The 22,103-nt window shown below is 38.7% G+C and overlaps 1 protein-coding gene across 3 annotated transcripts in view; it reads left to right on the top strand.

Annotated features, from left to right (window-relative positions):
* Positions 1-17,950, top strand: part of RAP1A (RAP1A, member of RAS oncogene family) — a 97,743-nt gene extending 79,793 nt beyond the window's left edge. For all 3 annotated transcript variants that reach the window (XM_030824841.1, XM_030824842.1, XM_030824843.1), the window contains 4 exons: positions 4,479-4,619; positions 5,481-5,624; positions 10,400-10,515; positions 13,692-17,950. In XM_030824841.1, the coding sequence (XP_030680701.1) occupies positions 4,479-4,619; positions 5,481-5,624; positions 10,400-10,486 (372 nt within the window). In that variant the 3' untranslated portion in view covers positions 10,487-10,515; positions 13,692-17,950. The remainder of the gene's footprint in view (positions 1-4,478; positions 4,620-5,480; positions 5,625-10,399; positions 10,516-13,691) is intronic.
* The last annotated feature ends 4,153 nt before the right edge of the window (positions 17,951-22,103 follow it).

Here is a 22,103-nt window from a genome sequence, read left to right as displayed (position 1 = left end):
CTTTTTTCTTTATCCATCTCACTTCCTTTTTTTTTTTTTTTGAAACAGGGTCTCTCTCTGTCACCCAGGCTGGAGTGCAGTGGTGTGAACACAGATCACTGCAGCTTCAACCTCCCGGGGTCAAGAAATCCTTCCACCATAACCTCCTGAGGAGCTGGTGCTACTGCAGGTGCATACCACCACACCTAGCTTTTTTTTTTTTTTTTTTAATTTTTTATAGAGACAGGAGCTCACTGTATTGTCCAAGCTGGTGTTGAACTCCTGGACTCAAGGGATCCTCCTGTCTTTGGCCTCCCAAAGTGCTGGGATAACAGGTGTGAGCCACTGCACCCAGGCCATCTCATTTCCTTTAGTGCCCTTCAACTTCATTACAACCTGTAGTCCATTTATCCTAACATCTTTTTATTATCCCTTATATCTTCAACCCCCTCTGCATATAGCAGGTCCACGGTCCATCATTTATAATTCTCTTGAATATATCCTCAACTCCCGTGACTTTTCAGCGGCCTTTGACTCAGTTTATCATTGCTTTCTAATATAAAACATTTATTCATTTGGCTTCCAAGAAGCAATACTTGCCTGATTTCCTCTGTCTCATTGGTTACTCCTAAGTCTCCTTTCCTAATTCCTCTTTATCTCCCCTACCTCTTAATGTTGGAGGACCTCAGGGTTCAATACTTGCACTTCTCTTTTCTAACAACACTGCTTTGGAGATCTTTAGTTGCTTGGTTTTAAATATAATCTGTATGCTGATAAGTACTAACTTTGTAACTCTGTCTGTATTAGGCCGTTTGCATTATTATAAAGAAATACCTGGCCGGGCGCGGTGGCTCACGCTTGTAATCCCAGCACTTTGGGGGCCGAGGCGGGCGGATCACGAGGTCAGGAGATTGAGACCACGGTGAAACCCCGTCTCTACTAAAAATACAAAAAAATTAGCCAGGCGTGGTGGTGGGCACCTGTAGTCCCAGCTACTCAGAGAGGCTGAGGCAGGAGAATGGTGTGAACCTGGGAGGCAGAGCTTGCAGTGAGCCGAGATCGTGCCACTGCACTCCAGCCTGGGTGACAGAGTGAGACTCTGTCTCAAAAAAAAAAAAAAAAAAAAAAAAAAAGAAATACCCGAGGCTGGATAATTTATGAAGAAAAGAGGTTTAATTGGCTCATGGTTCTGCAGGCTGTACAAGCATAGCTCCAGCATCTGCTTCTGGTGAACACCTCAGGAAGCTTACAATCATAGTGAAAGGCAAAGGGGAGTAGGTGTTTTACATGGCAAGAGCAAAGAGGGAGCGAGAAATGCCATACACTTTTAAACAACCATATCTCATGGTTGTGAGGATAGCACCAAGCCATTCATGAGGGATCTACCTCCATGACCCAAACACCTCCCACAGGCCTCACCTCCAACACTGGGGACTACATTTCAGCATAGGTTTGGAGGTGACAAACATCCAAACAATATCCTTATCTCTCATTTCATTTCTGAACTTCGAGCTCTTATATCTAACTGCCTCTTCAATATCTCTTTTTGTATATCTTATAAGCATCTCAAACATAACATGTCCAAACTGAACTCCTGATAACCTTTCCCTGACCTGGGTCTTTCCAATCTTTCCCATCTCAGTAAATAGTACCCTTTTAGTTGGTTATGCCTGAAACCATGGAGTCGTCTTTGACTGTATTTTTTGTTATATTCTGTGTACATCCAAACTCTCAGAAAACCCTATTGGCTTTACCTTAAAAACTTACCCAGAACTCAGCTACCACCACTAGAATCTAATGACACTATCTTGGTCTAAACAGTTGTCATCTCTCAGCTGGATAATTTCAGTAACCTCAAAACTGGTCTCCCTGCTTCTCTTCTTCACCCCCTTCAGATTGTTCTCCACACAGTAACCATAATAATCCCATTTAAATGTAAGTCGGATCATGTTTTCCTCAGCTTAAATTATGCGTTAAACTCAGAGTAAAAGCCCAGGTCTTTATTACATTTCCCTGAAAGGTCCAAATGAGAATCCTCTCTCTCTGTGCCTTCTCTGGCCCCACCTCCTATACTCACCCACTAGGTTAACAGTGTTTCAATGAATCCAGCCTCCTTACAGCTTCTCATACACTTTAGACATGTTTCCCCTTGGGGCCTTTGCATTTGCTCTTTCCTCTGCTTGGGGTACTCTTCCTCCACATAACCGTAGAGCTTATTCCCTCACCTCCCTCACATGGTTGCTCAAATGTTACCCGTGAGGCCTTCCCTGAGCATAGTCTTTTAAAATATAACTTTATATTCCTACCCTCAAAATAAACTCCCCACCTTTACTTTTCTCTATAACATTTATTACCATCTTGCATACTTGATTTTTGTCTGTCTCCGTGTACACTCCTCCAGGGCAGAAATTTTTGCCTCTCATGATCACTAACATATCTGTAGGGCTACAGCTATGTCAGTGGATATTTGTTGTGAATGGATGAAACTTGTAGAATGTCCTTAAGAAGGAGGTTGGCATTCTCAATAGGAGGGGACACCAACCACAGCACTTTTGTAAGGACTTTTCTTAAACTGGATTTTCAGAACTCAGGTTGCCTGTATGTTTATTCTTTTGATTTAATAAGCAGAGACCATGATCTCTAGAGAACATCGTAGAAATAGTATTGCTAGTATTTGTAGCACTTAACATTTGTAAGTAAACTCATTTATTATATAAACATTTGGGCAATGGCAGAATTTAATTGGTTACCATAGTGGTGCAATTCTGGAATATGCAAACTTTATCAATGAAAAATCCAGGAAACTTCCAGTTTTTACATCTTTCCCAGAAAATACACTGGCAGCAGTATAGGAAGCTCAGCCGTATTCCTGTGGCACACCATAGACGAATTTGAAGCTGGGGAAATGGCTGAGTGGTAGCATAGCTAACTCCCTGGAATACAAGAAAGAGTACATCAGCCAGGGTAGAACAACCAGAACTATTTTAGATGTAGTAGACAAATAGAGGTAGTGGTCATGGGGAACAAGGAAGCCAAGGCACAACAAGCTTAAGAAACCTTGTGGATTTATCTTTTGTGTTTAATGCATCCAGAGGTAAAAAGATCCAAATTGTATAGTTATTTAATATAAAGACCCAAGATACATACATTTTTAATATTCGGCCATATGTGCTTTTAAAATAATATATATAAAATACCAAAACTTTTCTAAAAGAAGATTTTGTCTTGTATTAACCTCTGTAGTTACAACATAAGGTAATGATTGTCACCAAATAAAAGGAAGTTTAAAATTAAATAATTTTAATTTGGCATGACTAAAGCTCAGTAACTAAATGTTAACAATTAGTAAATTTAACTAAAGGGGATAGATAGTCATTGCACTATTCTCAAATCTTTTCTAAAGGTTTGGAATGAGGGGGAAAATGAAAATACATGAACAAGCTCTTTTTTTTTTTCCGAGACAGAGTTTCACTCTTGTTGCCCAGGCTTGAGTGCAGTGGTACAATCTTGGCTCACTGCAACCTCTACCTCCCGGGTTCCAGTGATTCTCCTTCCTCAGCCTACCAAGTAGCTGGGACTACAGGTGTGCACCACTACGCCTGGCTAATTTTGTGTTTTTAGTAGAGGTGGGGTTTCACCATGTTGGCCAGGCTAGTCTCGAACTCCTGACCTGGGGTGATCCACCTGCCTTGGCCTTCCAAAGTGTTGGGATTACAGGTGTGAGTCATTGCCCCCGACCATTAACAAGCTCTTTTTTTTTTTTTAATTTATAAAGAAAAGCAATTTATTTCTTTTTTTTTCATGTCCCTAAGATAATTTTTATTTGTACATTTGCAGTTTCTTTTTTTTATTATTATTATACTTTAGGTTTTAGGGTACATGTGCACAATGTGCAGGTTTGTTACATATGTATCCATGTGCCGTGTTGGTTTGCTGCACCCATTAACTTGTCATTTAGCATTAGGTATATCTCCTAATGCTGTCCCTCCTCCCTCCCCCCAACCCACAACAGTCCCCAGAGTGTGATGTTATAAAGAGTTTATTGACTGTCAAGATGATAAAAATCTTGCTATGCCATGGGAATAGAAAAAGAAAGATGATAAAATCTGCCAGTAGAGATATTGATTCTGGATGATTAAGTCATAGTTTAGTATTATTGGACTTATACCTCAGATTGTTAGAACTTGGGCAGTAGTTGTGTCATAAATTTGCAAATAAAATTATTTAGGATCAAAAGATCTGTTTCTAAAAAATTATATACAGTTCTAAATCACACAAAAGCAAATTAAAGTGGTTAAGAATTCCTTTTTAATTCTACAGTTTACTGTCATTGTTTCTAGTCACCTCAGAGTTGCTAGAAACTTGTGTTATGTCTTGTTTTCTGTCGGGATAGCAAGTAATAAAAAATGTTGCTCACTTGTAATTATGCTGTTTTAAATTGTTGCAGTATACATTCAAGAAATTTATATATTTATAATTGCATATTTTTTTAATCATAGGAGCAATTTACAGCAATGAGGGATTTGTATATGAAGAACGGCCAAGGTTTTGCACTAGTATATTCTATTACAGCTCAGTCCACGTTTAACGACTTACAGGACCTGAGGGAACAGATTTTACGGGTTAAGGACACGGAAGATGTAAGTATTTTTTCTCTCTGTAAGATGTTATGCCATCTCTCTGTGGCCAAATAAAAAAGTGCCTGTTTTCTCTATCAGTAGAGGATTTGGAAGTTATCTACCACATGCCCAAAAGAGCCCCTGTGACCAAAAAAAAATTTTAACTTTCAAAATTAACCTCGAAATTATGTGGTGAGATGTTTAGAAAATGAGGACATATGTGATAAAGTACTCATTGTGCTACAGGCTAAAAAGTGCTTTAGAGGAAAAAGAGGAGCCAAAGAATACTTCATAGAAGTGGGACCCGAGTTGAGCTTTGAAAGGTGGTAGTTATGTCAGAAACAGTGTTCAAAGAACATTATTAAGATCCATAGTGGTGTGTTTTTATTTCTAAAATTCCACTGGTATAATTCACACATCACAGTCTACCTCCTGGGCTCAAGTGATCTTCCCACCTCAATCCCCTGAGTAGTTGAGACTACAGGTGTGTGCCACCCTGCCTGGCTGGTTGTTTTTGAATTTTTTAGTAGAGACCAGGTCTCACTATTTTACCCAGGCTTGTCTCAGGCTCCTGAGCTCAAGCAGTCCTCCTACCTCAGCCTCCCTGGGATTACAGGCATGAACCATTGTGCCTAGCCAGGATTATATTCTTAAAATAATCTAGCATATCTATGTAGTAGGATCTCTTCCATTTTTTTTTTTTTTATCTCTTCCTTCTTCCGTTGCCTCTTCCCCTCAACATATACTTTCATTAGTATTTGATGAAGCTTGCGTTCCCAACTAATGCATTTCAGTTGGTGGCAGATAATTGCTTATTTATTTTTTTAAAAGGCTAAGTAATGAGTATGTTATTGTTCATTTTATGTTTTTTTCTTCCCACAGGTTCCAATGATTTTGGTTGGCAATAAATGTGACCTGGAAGATGAGCGAGTAGTTGGCAAAGAGCAGGGCCAGAATTTAGCAAGACAGTGGTGTAACTGTGCCTTTTTAGAATCTTCTGCAAAGTCAAAGATCAATGTTAATGAGGTAACCTACAACTGCTGGGCAGCACAAACAAGTGCCTTTTTAGTTTGCTTTAAGTTAACAGCCAGACTTTTAAGAAAAAATTTTTATCTTTTAAGCAATCTTGATTCTATAATTTTATAGGAAACACTAAGTAATTCCTAGAAACTATATTTTTTTAGCTTACGTAAGGTCACTTTGATGGCTGTATGAGGATACTTAAATTTACCTTATTGTAAAAGAGGACGCTAAAATTAAAGAATGTGTATAAAATCCTGCTAAGCCTCTAAGTGATATGCGATAAAGTGGTGTGTAAAAATTGTTACATCACCCTTATATTGTAATAATTATTTATCCAAATGCATATAAATAGGTTGTAAAGTCAAGTTGGAAAATAATATGTTTTCATGGATATCACAGAATTGTGTTCTGAGTCTTACATCACCTTTGGTGCATGACTCATAAGTGGGTAATCTGTGTGAGTATATGGACATGTACCTGGAATTCACTCAGTCCTTTAGGCCTGATACAGCTGATGCACAAGGCTTTTGTGCAGGGCATGGGGGTGGGGTCACTGGATTAAGCACTCCACTATCTTGAAAACAGCTGTGGACAAGAATACTTAGCAAATAAGCTGCATGCCTGGGTGTAAAGGGCCAACAGTTTACTAGTTTACTGGGCCCCTAAAAATTTAGAGCAATTTCCAACTGTCCCCACCAGTCAACCTTAAAAGGTTCCCTTGCTTTTGTTAACCTTACCATAAGCCTGTCAAAGAAATAGTAACAAAACAGAATGGGCTGCTTTCCTGCCGTTGCATTTGCCATTTGTAGCATTACAGGTAATCAGTCAGAATTCAGATCACTTAACTACATAGGTGAGAGTGAGAGTGGGTTAAGTTATGAGTCCTCTGTTTTTGCTTGCTATTGTCTCTGGCCTGTGGTTCTGCTGGCCACTCTTTCGTGACTAATATTATGCTTATAGACTATTATCTGACTTTTAAAAATGACCAGGTTACTTTAAACACCTGGCAGGTAAAAAAAATTAAGCTTGCTTCAACTTCTGTATTTTACAGATAATCAAGAATGCCAAAGCTTGCTTTTTTATGTGAAACCATTTTTAACAAGTACATAAAAACAAGAAATTTATAAATTGTATTTATTCAGCAAATATTTATTGACTATTGTGTGTCTGGCACTGTGTCAGGCCCTCAGGTAACAGTCACTCAGACAGACACTTCCTGCCCTGAAGAAGTTTGCATCCTACTGGGGGAACAAGTCTTCCAGCAATAATTAAAGAAAAAAAGTGATTTTGATAAAGAATGTGTTAGAAATTGTGAGTGTGTTTGGCTGGCAGAACAGTGACATGAGGTCACTATCTACAAGATAATTGGCCTTACGGGATGTGGTTCCTTGCTGTCCTTGTGCTTACCTCCATGAGACCCACCAACCAAGTTCATCAGACTCCAGGCTCCGGTGGGGCTGGGTTGGGCCTGGGTCCAGTGCATAGGACTTCTCCCTTTGGGAGCCAGAGGACAGTATAGTACATGTTTGTGAGAACCTAGATGCTATTAAACTTCCTCTGGATTAGTTTCCAATGCAGCAGAGATACTTTCTCGTAGCAGTCTTGTTAAAGCAGAGAGTTTATAAATGAGGGTTTATAAAAACAAACATAGAAAAACCATAAAATGAAATGCATTAGCCATCTCAAGAATCTTTACTTTTTGGAAAACATACAAACTTTATGCTCAGTTCTTGAGAGTGGGGAGAATGGAGCAGATAATTTGAGTTTCTTTTTAATATTTTTCTCTTTATAACCCGATAATCCAGCTACAGGATTTCTTTGGTAGTTAATAGTTCCTCACACAACTTTTGCCTTGTAAATTTTTTTGTGATTTTTGGATGCCTGAAGTATAGATACTTTCAAAAATTTACCTCTTGGCCTTAAATTTGAAAACAGACACAAGGACATACTGCTTGGCTAAAGAGCCCCCTAGTTCATTCATATATATATATAATTTTATATATATATTTATATATATAATTATATATATATAATTTTATATATATTTATATATATAATTATATATATATAATTTTATATATATATTTATATGTATATAATTTTTAAAAAACTCTTATTCACACCACTTTGCAATGTTCTTAAAGTAGTATATGGCTATGCCAGAATCACAGTAGTCTTAATCAAGAATTAATTGTTCTTTGCAGAGGCTGGAATAGTAATTGGAATCAAGACATTCCAATTTAGGAATGGGAGAGGGATTGAGAAACTCTATTCTGTGTTCCCTTTAGATTTTTCTATAGTTCAGAGAGATGAGGAAGAACCTAGGCTGGGGCCTTTCAGCATTTCTAACCAAATATTATAGTTCGAACTTGCCCTCATCACTGAACCATCTGCTGCTGTGAGGTAGGCAATGTTTTCCAAAGAAATAATTTAGAATAATACTACAAACATTAGTTACCTTTCTGTATAGTACCAGAAACCAGAAACTGGTTAGTATGAAGAAACTGAAATAGAAACTACTTGTAATTTTTATTAACTTACTGTTTTAGTTTACTTTTATTATTTTTTTATCTTATAGCTTATGCATTGAGTATAGGGAGCTAATGAAAGCTCATTTGTGGCTTAAGCACATTGAGTTCTTGAAGTTTTCAGAGTTTTGAAACAACTTGGACTTCGGAGTTGTAAAACAAACTACAATTTTGTTTATAAATTCTGTTTTCAGACTTTTTTTAGAAATAAGATGACAGAGAGTTAAATGATTTGAAGAGGATGGGAATGGGAAGAATGGAGCAGAAAGAAAAGAATTTAAATGAGTCACTTGCATAGCTTTTGGATAAATCATTCAGGTTTTTTTTTCTTTTTAACAGTTAATTTAGTCTTGTAGTCTGGACCATTTAAAAAAGTAAATAGGTAATTATCATTTTAAAGAAATATAATTATTTACCATCTATCTTAAAATACATGTAGACCGATAATTTAAAAATATTTTACTCATAAAATGTACTCAAAAGATGTAAGAACAATAAAAAAGAATTTGTTTACCCTTAATCAGATTCACCCATTATTAAAATGTTGCCACTTGTTTACAGAAGTTACACTTCTTTACCCCTAAATATTTTAGTGTATGTATCCTCAGATCAAAGACATTGTCTTACACAACCACAGCACAATGATTAGAATCCTAAAAATTGATGACACAGTCTGCGTTTGGTATATATTCAGATTTTACCAGTTGTCCCTGTAATGCTCCTTAAAGCCAGTCCGTTTTTTAATATACTTCTGCAAAGAACTATTTATTCCAGATTAGTATCAATAAGGGACTTCTGTGATACTTGTTTTTATTCCAAATCATTAGTAAGTGTTGTATTTCATAGCAAAGCTTATCTATTTCGTGTTTTAATACCTTGGCATCAGAATTAAAATAGTCTGCTTTTATGAGATAAGTAGCATTGTATTTTTGTCTTTGATACTTTGCACTTATCATCCAAAAATGAGTCCACAAGATTTATTAACAAACATTATTTGGGCTGGGCGCAGTGGCTCACACCTAAAATTTTAGCACTTTGGGAGGCCGAGGCAGCCAGATCACTTGACCTCAGATGTCTGAGACCAGCCTGGGCAACATTGCAAAACCCTTGTCTCTACGAAAAATACAAAAATTAGCTGGGTGTCGTGGTGCACGCTGTAGTTCACAGCTGTTCGGGAGGCTGAGGTGGAAGGATTGCTTGAGCCTGGGAAGTGGAAGTTGCAGTGAGCCAAGATTGCACCACTGCACTCCAGCCTGGGTGACAGAGCGAGACTCTGTCTCAAAACAAAACAAACAAACTAAAAACCACAAATATTTGTTACTTCAAATCAAGGATTAGCAGACTTTTTCTATTTTTTACTTTAACCAAAATTAACATCAAAGGCAAACAAAAATCATGTGCGTCTGCATGTGATACCTTCAAAGGGAGACAGTATCTCTTTTGTCCTATTTTAGACAAAAATGTATATAACCTGAATCTAATCATGAGAAAACCTCAGATAAACCCAAAGCGAGGGAAGTTACTAGCCTTTATTTTTCAGAAATGACAATGTCCTGAAAGGCAAAGGCCAAAGAACTGTTCCAGATTTTTAAAAACTAAAGTGAGAGGAAATAAAATGCAATGTGTGATCCTGAATGGATCCTGTCCTTGGAGGGGAAAGTTACTATAAAGTACATTATTGGGGCAATTGACAAAATTGGAATTTGCTCTGTAGTTATACAAAATAGTGTGTCAATCCTTAAATGTCTCAAGTGCAATAACTATAATGTGTTTATGTAAGAGAATATCCTTGTTCTTAGGAACAACTTAACTGTTAAAGGACTTAATAGTTAAGGTCTACTCTCAGATGATTCAGAAAGTGTGTGTGTGTGCACATGTGTGTGTATGTGTGTGTAGTAAAAGTGGCAAAATGTTACTAATTGGTGAATCTGGGAAGAATAGAACCGAAGTTGTTGGTACTATTTTTGCAACTTTTCCATAGGTTTGGAGTTTTCACTATTTTTCACTACCAGTTCTTTTTCTTGATTTGATGTCGAATATCTGGGAGCAAGGGCATTTCCTTCATTAGAAATAGGTAAGTCCTGCTTTCTGCCCTGATTGAAAGTCAGCAGAGCCTTCTAACAAACCTGACTTTAAAAGAAAGAAGCAGAATGCAGATCTAAGACCAGAATAGTACTTACCAGAATTGTTTTGTGGAACAAAGTCTCAAAAATTGGTTGAGTAACTACTTTTTTTCTTGTTTTTACTTAGATATTTTATGACCTGGTCAGACAGATAAATAGGAAAACACCAGTGGAAAAGAAGAAGCCTAAAAAGAAATCATGTCTGCTGCTCTAGGACCATAGTCAGCAGCAGCTCTGAGCCAGGTAAGATGCTAAAAGCAGAACAAGTGCCTTTCTCATCCTCCTATTTTGGCTTTTTCCAGACTTTAGCTACTTCCCATTTCATCTGTTATGGTATTTCTAAGCTTCTGTAACTTGTAAATGTGATATATAACTTGTAGGTACAGTCATCTGTTGGATAACTTGCCCACTCCCCTTGAGATTCTAAGCTCTCTGACAGCAAGGACCATGTCTGTTTTTTCTTGCCACTGTGTCCCCAGTGCCTGATACAGAGTTGGGTTTTAAAAAATAGTGGTTGAATGAATAGAACGCCTTCCTAGATGACTCCCAAATTCATTCTTAATTGAAGTGAAACAGTAGTTGCTCTGAAATAAAAAGTTTAAGTGCACATTTGGTGAATTATCCCAAGGTGCCATACCCGTATATAACAAGAGTCACCCTTCCCCAAATTAAATTAAAACTCTGCCCTGATTTCTAACTCCATGGATTAGTTTTGCCTCTCTTTGAACTTTACAGAAACAAAAACGTAGTGTATTTTTCTGTGTCTGGCTTCTTGCACTCCAAAATATGTTTTTGAGAATTATTTATGTTAAATATAGCAATAGTTCATTTTTATTGCATGACAGTACTGGCAGTATGTTTATGTATTCTGCTGTTGGTGTTCATTTAAGTTCTTTCTTTGGGGGAATTAGTATGAATAATTCTGTGCACATTCCTGTATGTCTTTGTGCACATGTACATGCATTTCTGTTGGGTACATATCTAAGAATGGAATGACCAGATCATATACTATACATATGGACAGCTTTAGTAGATACTGCTAAAAAGTTTTTCAAAGTGGCTGTACCAGTTTACACACCCTGCAACGGTTTTTGAGTTCTGCATCCTCCCCAAAATTGATATTGTCAGTCTTCTTAACTTGACCCATTCCAGGGCATGTGTGGTGGTATATCAGTGTAATTCTGGTAGTCATTTCCCTCTCTGGTATGAGTCAACTTCTTTCAAATAAAGGTTTTCTATTTAGGCTTCTAAGTATTAGTTGACTTTACCATTTTAGTTTCCACTAAGTGACCCCATTGGAAAGAAATTTATGACAGCATTTAAGCTGACTATCAAGTGAGAAACCAGGATCTATGGGGACTTTTTTCTTTAATTTGTATTGTATTTAAATCCCCTGAAAGTTTCTACTTAATCAGTTCTATAAATAATACCATAAAATATTATTTTCATGGAGTGGATTTATTACATAATTTAATGCTTATTACATGATTATTACTAAACTTGGTCTCCAGTTGGAGTAAACTGGTCCCACTGGAAAGTTGGTTACACTGACTCTTGTAAGTCTCTTGGTCCATTTAGTAGATTATCCCTTAAGGGCTCCCAGTTAACTACTATGGGCTTCCTTAGAGATAGGAATCTCTCTAGTAAGGGAAACACCTGAGTAATTGTAGTTCCTTTTTTAAATGAAGGTACATAGAGGAAAAATGGGCAGAAAGGAGAAAAGGGCCTAGGGATTATCTCTGGTAGTCAGATTTAGGAAAGACAGCATCTGGCTAATGTTTGCTTTAGGCTTTTAAGGAAATCTTAATTCAATAACTTTTTTTCTTTGTTTTGAGACGGAGTCTCGCCCTGTCACCCAGGCTGGAGTGCAGTGGCACACTCCGCTCACTGCAACCTCTGCCTCCCTGGGTTCAAGCGATTTCTCCTGCCTCAACCTCCCGAGTAGCTGGGACTTCAGGTGTGCACCACCATGCCCGGCTAATTTTTGTATTTTTAGTACAGACGAGGTTTCACCACATTGGCCTGGCTGGTCTCAAACTCCTGACCTCAGGTGATCCGATCCACCTGCCTCGACCTCCCAAAGTGCTGGGATTACAGGCGTGAGCCACCGCACCTGGCCTTGATTCAATAACTTTAAATCATCAGTTCCCTGAAAGTGATTATTAAGATTACTGGTGTATGTGTTTGTTTAGGTAAAGGTGCAAAGATAGAGAAAATGAAGACTCCAGTTTCAGTTTTTAAATACTATATTATTTAACTCTCTTATAGTTGACTGGCTCATTGACAGCTCATTACCATGGCTGGCCCTAGTTTAATTTCCAGTTCTCACAAAATATCCTTTTAGCTTATGTTAAAGGAAGAGGTGCCATCTCCTGGCCTATTATGATTTTTAAAATTCATTTATACACATCCAACAATGTGACAGTCCCTTGTGAGTTTTACCTTAGAGAAGATAAATCTTGACCTAGATCTGGAATAAGACTTTACTCCTGCTTGCATAAATTCTTAGACTCTGATGTGTAATAAAGTTTACTTAGTAAGTCATCCAAGATCTCTGTGGATGTTTGATAATACCAAATAATAGGTGACTTAGCAATCAGACTACTTTGCGTACATTTTACTGTGATTATAGACTTGAAGTGCCATGTTGTTCCTGTACTTTTAAAAATACTGAGATACAGGATAGATTTAAATAGAAATTATAAACATTTTTAGTAAGAGTACATGAACTCTGAGGGCAGCTTATCTAGTCCATAGCCTTTAGGCAAAATTGTATTGAATCATGTTAATTTCCTTTTTATATGTCCCAGTTTTAAAGACATCTGAGAGAAATTCATCATCTGGATTCTTCCTTTTACCTAATTCTTGTCTGTTGAAAATAAGACTAACTTTGATTCTTCTGCTCTTGACTATGGGGATTAGCTCTTTCTGTATCATCCCTTGCCTTAACCTGTATTAGAAATGGTAATTCTAATATGTAATCACAAAATGCTTGAATAAAAAATGTCTTATGGAAAGTTTATGGAGGCAGGTGTCCTTTAGTAAAAAAGGAAAGTAGAAATAAGATGGTAATGAGATAGAATAAAAATATAATTGTCCCTCTGTACAGACAGGATTGTCAGATGTAAAGGGAAACACTAAATATAATTGAGTATAACTAAGTATAACTGAGGATAATTCAGATTGATCAATTATAGACTCCTCTCTTGTAAACTTCTATTTTTGATTTTTTAAAACATTTTTAAAGGGAATTTAAAATAGCACTGTTACTGTAGCTGTTTAGCATAATTTAGTTCTCAAGTTATGATCTGCTAAAATCGTTATTTTTAAATTTTATTGAATACCTGCTTGTTTAGTACCATTTTCTGACATCAAGAGATTAACCATACATATATGTATATCTGTATCCAATGTCTTAGATTACAGGAATGAAGAACTGTTGCCTAAATTGGAAAGTGCCAGCATTCCAGACTTCAAAAATAAAAAATCTGAAGAGGCTTCTCCTGTTTTATATATTATGTGAAGAATTTAGATCTTATATTGGTTTGCACAAGTTCCCTGGAGAAAAAAATTGCTCTGTGTATATCTCTTGGAAAATAAGACAATAGTATTTCTCCTTTGCAATAGCAGTTATAACAGATGTGAAAATATACTTGACTCTAATATGATTATACAAAAGAGCATGGATGCATTTCAAATGTTAGATATTGCCACTATAATCAAATGATTTCATATTGACCTTTTTATCATGATTCCTCCCTATCAAGCACTAAAAAGTTGAACCATTATACTTTATATCTGTAATGATATTGATTATGAAATGTCCCCTCAAACTCATTGCAGCAGGTAACTTTTTTGAGTCATTGACTTCATTTTATATTTAAAAAAGTATGGAATATCATCTGTCATTATATTCTAATTAAAATTGTTTGTGCATAATGCTTTGGAAAAATGGGTCTTTTATAGGAAAAAAACTGGGATAACTGATTTCTATGGCTTTCAAAGCTAAAATATATAATATACTAAACCAACTCTAATATTGCTTCTTGTGTTTTACTGTCAGATTAAATTACAGCTTTTATGGATGATTAAATTTTAGTACATTTTCATTTGGTTTGTGTGTTTTTGTTATTGTTTATAGATTTAAGGCCTTTATTTTATAATGACCACATTGTTTTAAATGCGACAGTAGCTCCTTTCTGCCTAGTATCTGCAGAACACTGGCTTTAAACTATACTAAGTAACTGGTGATTTCTCTAGGAACAGACCTCGCACTTTCTGTTCTAAATATATTTATTCCTACTATACAGTAAAATACATCAGACAACATAGAATAGTTTTGTATATTCTCTCTTGATCTTAAAGATTGTATCTTATTGAATAAAAATCCCACTGTATATTATTTTTATATGTAAAAAGATAAGTTTAATACTGTATCAGGGTTTAACTTTTACTATTTCAGATCTTCCACAGCTTGTAATTTCGTCAAGGGAATCCTTTTGCATTGTTAATTTGTTGGGTGTGAGTCCACCAATGAAGTGTTATGTGAAAAATTTCAAACTTGCTTTATAATAGATTGAAGAATTTGAAAGAAGTGAGAGAAAGTTAAAACACATAAAAGGAATGTGTTACTTTTGCTTAAACTACTTATGAAATAGTATGGTAGTAGTAATATGGAAGAGATTGCTAAGTTAAAATTGTAGCTTCCTATATAGTGGTGCTTTTTCTTTTCCTTCCCAGTTATTTTCTCTTTACAAAAGATAGGGCTTAAGTAAGACATGGAGCCAGGGTGATACTACTTATGTAGTCTCTATAAAGAGAGGTAGAACAAAAAGCTTGTTAGCCAGTTAAGTTCTGGAAAAGGAAAGAAACAAGCTTAGAAAACCCTGTGCCTTGTCCTCAAATATTAAGGAGGAGACCAGTCCCAGAAAGTCTAAGTCATTGCTCAGGGATCTCTAGATACTGTCTCTTTGCAACTAGGTATGAAGAAGTGTTCATGCCTTGCTGAGATTTTCCAGGCATGTGGTCAGCCTGTCACTTACTAAACTGAAATTTTAAAATCAGGTTTCAGATGTTAAGTTTTGACCAACCTGAGAAAATGTTAAAGTATTGTTTTTAAAGCAATGGAAATTTTTTTTGTTTGTGTTTTTGTTTTTGTTTTTGTTTCGAATAAACTTAGTTACCTAACACTTCCCTTCCACTCATCCAATTATGCATATGTCTGGGATTGAGGGGCCAAAACTATAGTGAACTTTAATGAAGTATTAGGGCCAGTCGTCAGGTTAGGGTGGCATCTTTTATTTTAAGGTCCTCTAAAGTCATTCTGCTTTAAAACACCTCTCAAACATTCCTTTAAACTTAAGATCATAGACAGACATCTCATCAACCAGTAAAACTTTCTAAATACTACCTTGTCACATCTATTGTGTAGTTATTTAACAGATTAAATAGAAGTCATTTAATAAGACTCCAAGTCTCAGTCTGCTTGACTGGTAGCATAAACTCAGTGTCTTCTGTTGTAGAATGTGGTGGAGAAAGATGATAGTTATTAGATTCCTTAGTCATATCTTATGCAGTCCACTTGGGTTAAAGGTGGAACTGTCAAGAAAAACGCCTTTCTAGCACGCAGTGATATGCAGAGCAGGACCAGCTGAAGTCAGATGTGCAAGGAAATCTGTGGTTGCTGAGCAGGATGAAAAGGTATCCTGTTAGAAAGTGAGATAGGTGTGTTTTTATATTGTCCTAATGTGAACTCCTTAGTCTTGGTTCCAAAGAGAAGCGTACCTGAAAAGAGCTGAAAAATCAAAAGAGTTTCTAGGATACTGTAGGAATGTCAAATGATAAATATCTAGAAACTGATTTCGTATTAGTACGTGTGGCTATTTAAAGTATAATGACTTTGGTTATATGAGTGACACAGAATTTAAGGAGGCTTGATGCCATAGTTCATAGTTTGCTCTAATGGCTTGTTGGTATCCCTGAACAGTCTACTTTTAGAAATTAACAGTAAATACACAATCCAGCTGTAATCTTACCCTCCACCAGGGGGAGCTTCAACATCGGTTAATACTTTTTTTTTTTTTTTTTGAGATGGAGTCTCGCCCTGTCGCCCAGGCTAGAGTGCAATCGCTCAGTCTCCGCTCACTGCAACCTCTGCCTCCCGGGTTCAAACAATTCTCCTGCCTCAGTTTTCCAAGTAGCTAGGATTACAGGCACCCACCACCACGCCCAGCTAATTTTTGTATTTTTAGTAGAGACGGGGTTTCATCATGTTGGCCAGGCTGGTCTTGAACTCCTGACTTCGTGATCCACCCCTCTCAGCCTCCGAAAGTGCTGGGATTACAGGCGTGAGCCACCGCGCCTGGCCCGGTTAATACTTTCATAAGCATTGAAGTAACTATTTAAGTCCTAGTACACGAACACTGCGTGGTTCACAGAAAGGCATAGAGACACTCTCTCAAGAGCTTACAATCTAATTGGGCAGGGAAGATACTACAGTTCATCAAAGATATGAATAACACCATAGTTTTCTGAACTGCAGCTACATGGGTAATTATCTTAAGAACTTTTGGCGAAATATGGATGTTGGTGTGTTACTCTCTTCTCCCTACAACTCTGAACTAATCTGTGTTTGGCACCTTGATGTGCCATCATAAATGGCCACCATTTACTCCTCACTGAAATAATCCTCTTCTTTGAGGTTATAATGTACTCGGAAAAGTTAATACTTATAGAAAATAATGATCTTTATTGCCAACTTTATTAAAACAGGCTTGGAACATTTTTCTCATAGAAGAATAGTAATAAGACGTTCTACATTTCCTGGACATGGCCAGTTTAAAGTATTTTGCCCCATTACCCTCGTAGATACACATGTATTTGTCAGTTTATGTGCCTCAGTTTTGTCTTAGGGACTGAGGGACAGAAAGAGAAATAAGGAATACCTTGGTATTTTCCTTTGTAAGCAATCACAGCAGAATACTAGAAAACATAAAATATACTCTTATAAATCGTATGTGTGTTGAAACCAAAGTGTGAAGAAATTGTCAGGTATTTGGAGGAGGAAAATAATTTGTAAAATAACCTTTTTAAGAATTTGGATTTTGTACTTATTTAAGGTGCTAAATATGTGTTAAAATATCCCCTCTTGAATCAGCTCCAGGCTTAAAAGGGCAGAGTGCTTTGGATTCTTGTCCAGGGTCTGGAAAGAGCTCATCTTGCCGAGAGGGAAATGAATGTGAGCTTTGAGGCAGTCTAACCACCCAGCTTTTAGTATTTATGTTCCCCGAAATGTAAAAACTGTAAGTTATTCTTGAAAATGTAGTCCAGACATTTCTTTGATCATGGATTTTACTGCAATTTCATCATGGGTTTGTTGAATGTGCAGTCCATTTATTGCCCTGTCTTGCTTAAATATTCTTGTTGAGAACAGCTGGAGGCTTTGACTGGGTTCCTAGTTCTGTTTTCTGGGAAGGCAACATGGATTCTGTTTTGTAGACATTAATGAGCTTTAAACGGGAATTGGGGGATGTATGTTCTTTGGGCATGCTGAGAAGCGGCCTCCTGTGGTTCTGGGCCCAAGGTGTGACATACATTTCCCACTAATTGCTTCTCTCAAGAAGCAAGAGATTGGCTGTTCCTCTTGAGGAAAAACCTTAATAAACCTTCCCATTTTAAACAGTGGTGTGACTCTTATTTTGAGCTGTTGTTTTCAATGAATTTTTTTAAATCTTACCATGTTCAAATTTTTGTGCTGAATGTTGTAGAACATGCAAATCAGAACAGGACATGATCCTTAGGGGCCTACCAACAAATATTCATTGCACTTCTACTGTATGGCAAGTGCTGATCTGCATGCTGGGGAAACAACAGTGAACAGTACAGACTCAGATCCCTTTCCTCATGGAGTTTTTATCTTTAGAAAATGGTAAAAGATAACTGTTGTGTAATGATGAGTGCTTTGAAGAAGAATTAAGCAGTGTAAAGGGGCAAGAGTACTGGGCAGAGGTGGCGGTAGTGGGTTAATATCTCATTGAAGTTGATATTCGAGTAAGTGTTCAAAGTGAGCAGCCCATGCAACTGCCTGGGGGAAAGGAGGATTTTCCATTCCTTGGGGAAAGGGTCTGTGCCAATGCCATGAGGTGGACATGGGCCTGGTGTGTTGAAGACTAGCAAGGAGGTCAGTATGGGTGGAGCAGAGTGAGCAAGTGGGAAAAGAGTAGTAAAAGAGAGGTAATGGGATTGGGTAGGGGGAAATTTCCCACAGCATTTACTCTGTGTTGAGTCCACAGAGAGGATTTCAGCAAAGGGTATAATGTGATCAGACTCCTCAACCATAATATGCCATCAGGAGTGCTCTGTTGAGCTGAGAATAGCCCGTATGAGGACAAACATGAAGGCTGATACCACTTAGAACATGGAATCATGTGAGGAGCAGTCATTTGGACCATAGTGGTAGCAGTGGAGTGGCTATATTCTAGATGTATTTTGTAAGTGGAGCCAACAGGATTTGCTGACACATAAGAGTATAATAGAGAGGGAACAAGGAAGAATCCAAGATTTGGGCCAATAATCAAGTGAAGATTATGACAGGAGCAGATTGGAAGGAGAATGAGGAATGGGCAGGAGTTCCATTTTGAACCTACTATGTGTAAGAAGTGTGTCACATTCTAGAGATTTATAGTAGGCAGTTGGATATGAGTTGAATTCAGCAGAAGCAGTCTGGAGAGGACATTCAGTATTTTAAAACATGAAGCTATAGAGGATCAGTAGGGTTGAGTGTAGATAGAAAAGAGGTTCCTGAGGAATTCTATGAAGAGGTTGAGATATGGAGAGGAATTAGCAGAGAAAAACATGGAGGGCACTGGTGACTTTGATGGACTGTCAGTGGAATGTTCGGGGACAGTGTCTGGAGTAGACACAGGAAAAAATGCGAAGAAAAACATTGGAGACATCAAGCATGGCTTACCCTATTAAGATGGGTGAAACTGCATATTTCTGAGCTAAGGGGGATGATCCGTTGAGAAGGAAAACAGTAGGCTAAATGGGTGGAGTCTAGTATAAAAGTAAAGAAGCTGACTCAGGAGTGTAGGTGGGCATAGTTGCAGAAGGGAAAATGGTATATAGGTATAGAGAAGGTCTCAAAGAAGGAAAGTAGTACGAGACAGGACAGATGCTTTCTGTTCTGGGAGATTTGAAATTCCTCAGGGGCGTTTTGAAGTAGGCCTTTAAGAAAGGGTGGGATTGGCCGGGCATGGTGGCTCACGCCTATAATCCCAGCACTTTGGGAGGCTGAGGTGGGCGGATCACAGGGTCAGGAGTTCAAGACCAGCCTGGCCAACATAGTGAAACCCCGTCTCTACTAAAAAACACAAAAAACAAGCCAGGCGTGGTGGCAGGCGCCTGTAATCCCAGCTACTCGGGAGGCTGAGGCAGGAGAGAATTGCCTGAACCCGGGAGGCGGAGGTTGCAGTGAGCTAAGATTATGCCATTGCACTCCAGCCCGGGCAATAGTGTAAGACTGTCTCAAAAAAAAAAAAAAAAAAAAAGGTGGGATTTTCAACAGGTGAGAGTAAGGAAGAATATTATAGGCAGATTTCAGGAAAAAGCAAGTGCAGAAAACAGAAATGAACAAGAAGTTATCTAGTTCTATTTGGTGTTGGGAAATGTGGAAGGAATAGGCTGGAAGAATACACTGGGGCCATGTCATGGCTGGCCTTGAAACAAGAAGTTAACTATCTAGTAGGTTGAATTAAATATCTAGGGCATAGGAACCACCTCAGTGAGACTTGGTGAGGGCAGGGATGGAGAAGTTTCAGACCTGAGCAGGATGAAAATCACAGTTGTAAGGGTTACTCTCATGAATTCTGATGGTCCTCTCACTCTTCATTTCCCCCCTTTCTCTAATGAAGATGACCTCTAAGTCCATGACTCCCAGACAAATGTTCCGTTTAGAAGGGAACCAGCATTAATTGTTTGGCCCTCAAAGATGTTAAGAGAAAAATCTCTTTTTCTCGCCCTGTATTCCTCTGCTTCACTTGACATGATTCTGCTCTTCTCAGACTCTTAAGCAGAGGACGTGGCTCCTACCTGGCAGGCAGACTGTTGGTATCCTCCCAGTTTTCCTCTCTACTCTTACTTCACGAACAGCATGAGACAGCAGCCCCTCTGTCCCATCCTAGTGATCTACCATATCATATTGAGAAGGCTTAGTGGGGACTCTTCCTTAATCCACCCCCATCTGTTAGCCGCCAGTGTTCCCACCAGGGTCCCATCATCAGACCTCTTGTGGGTGAGACTAAGGGCACAGGCCACACTTCTGTAGCCGCTGTCATCCTTGCCCTTAGCATCATTAATGTCTCCAGTTGCACAGGTTGGGGAGTTCGACGCGGCCACCAGGATCAAGGGAACTCTAAGCATGCAGCCTTCTCAGTTTGGAAAGTAGGACTTGGAATAGTGAGACTAGGCACTGGGACCTGCCTGTCTTCCTTGGAGAGGGGGTACCTGTACATGGAGAAATAGATGTTTGATCCTTATACTCCCAGCAGGGTCCTGAAGCCCACGTCAGAAGCTTTGGAATTATTTGGGCCCTTGAAATCACTGACATAAAGCCTAACTGGGATATGAATTTTATTTTCTGGAATATGAATTGACTTAACAGATGCTTGCAACGTCAGAGCAGGGATTCTAACGCCTGCTTAAGTCAATCTGGCCCATTGCTTACTAGGATAACTCAGCTCCCTAGGCCAGTTGTATGGTGTGGGAGTGCAAGGGGAGGCCCTGGGTCAGGACATGGAGGTGATCTGTGTGATGATACTAGCTTTGGCACCTCTGCTCAGGAAGCTGAGGCTATGCAGGGATTTCAGTTCAGTTACTCCATTTGCTTCTTTTGTAATGCCTATCTGCCCATCCTCCACCCCCCACTTTCCTACCTCTTCTACACAAATGGCTATACTCCTGCTGCCTTACTGGCAGCTCAATCCCTGGTAGGGAGACAATGCCTGGAGTGCGGCCAGTAGTGGAGCCGGAGGCAGGGAAGGCGCTGAACACCCAACTCTCAACTTCCTTCCCCATTGCCCTGCCCTGCCCTGCCCTGCCCTCCCTCCATAATCACAATGATGGGAGGAGAATGTAGCAGACTCAATGTCCCCAGTGGGGCCACCAGCATAGCAAGTTAGAAAATATCTTTGGATAGGATAAATCTGGGACCAGATGTTGTTGCCAAAGAGGACAAGGAGATGAACCCGGCCAGGAAGATGGAGTGGAAAGGGATCGAGGAAGAAAGGGAAAAAACGTGGAGGATAGGGTAAAGGTGACTTCCTCTGGAATGGAAATTGGGACCCACTTGGGATTGAGTAGATGTGGGAATTGGCTGTGATCATCTGAAGGGCCTGAGTTCTGGATAGCCAATAAGAGCATGACAATGGGGACAGGGAGCCAAGTGGGAGGGGTGAGGACTAAGGCTCACCAGACGGCCTACATTAAAATAGAATTTGCCAGCTAGAGTGTCGAAGCCAGAGCACCAGGCCAGGGACAAAGGGGACTGCCCAACAGCTTGGAGAGAGTGCTGGGGACAGATAGTTTTCCTGCTCTCTTGAAAGTGACTCTGGCCACAGCTCCCCCTCTTCTGGAGAATGGGCCGAGGACAAGAGTGAAAAATGGGCTTTAGGAGGCAGCTAAGGAGGCCTTGACTGCTGGTCTTCCCTGAAGCAGGAGATGGGCTCAGCCCAGGGCTCACTTTGAGGAGTGGAGGTCACATGGGAACCCCTGCTCAGTACTAGAGGTACAGAAATGAGTAAGGAGTATTTGCCACCCAGGAGGTGCAACAATGT

The sequence above is a fragment of the Nomascus leucogenys genome, chromosome 12 (assembly GCF_006542625.1).
Source record: "Nomascus leucogenys isolate Asia chromosome 12, Asia_NLE_v1, whole genome shotgun sequence".
Lineage (NCBI taxonomy): Eukaryota > Metazoa > Chordata > Mammalia > Primates > Hylobatidae > Nomascus > Nomascus leucogenys.
Note: the sequence above shows the minus strand (reverse complement) of the source record. Positions and strands in the feature narration are given on the sequence as shown.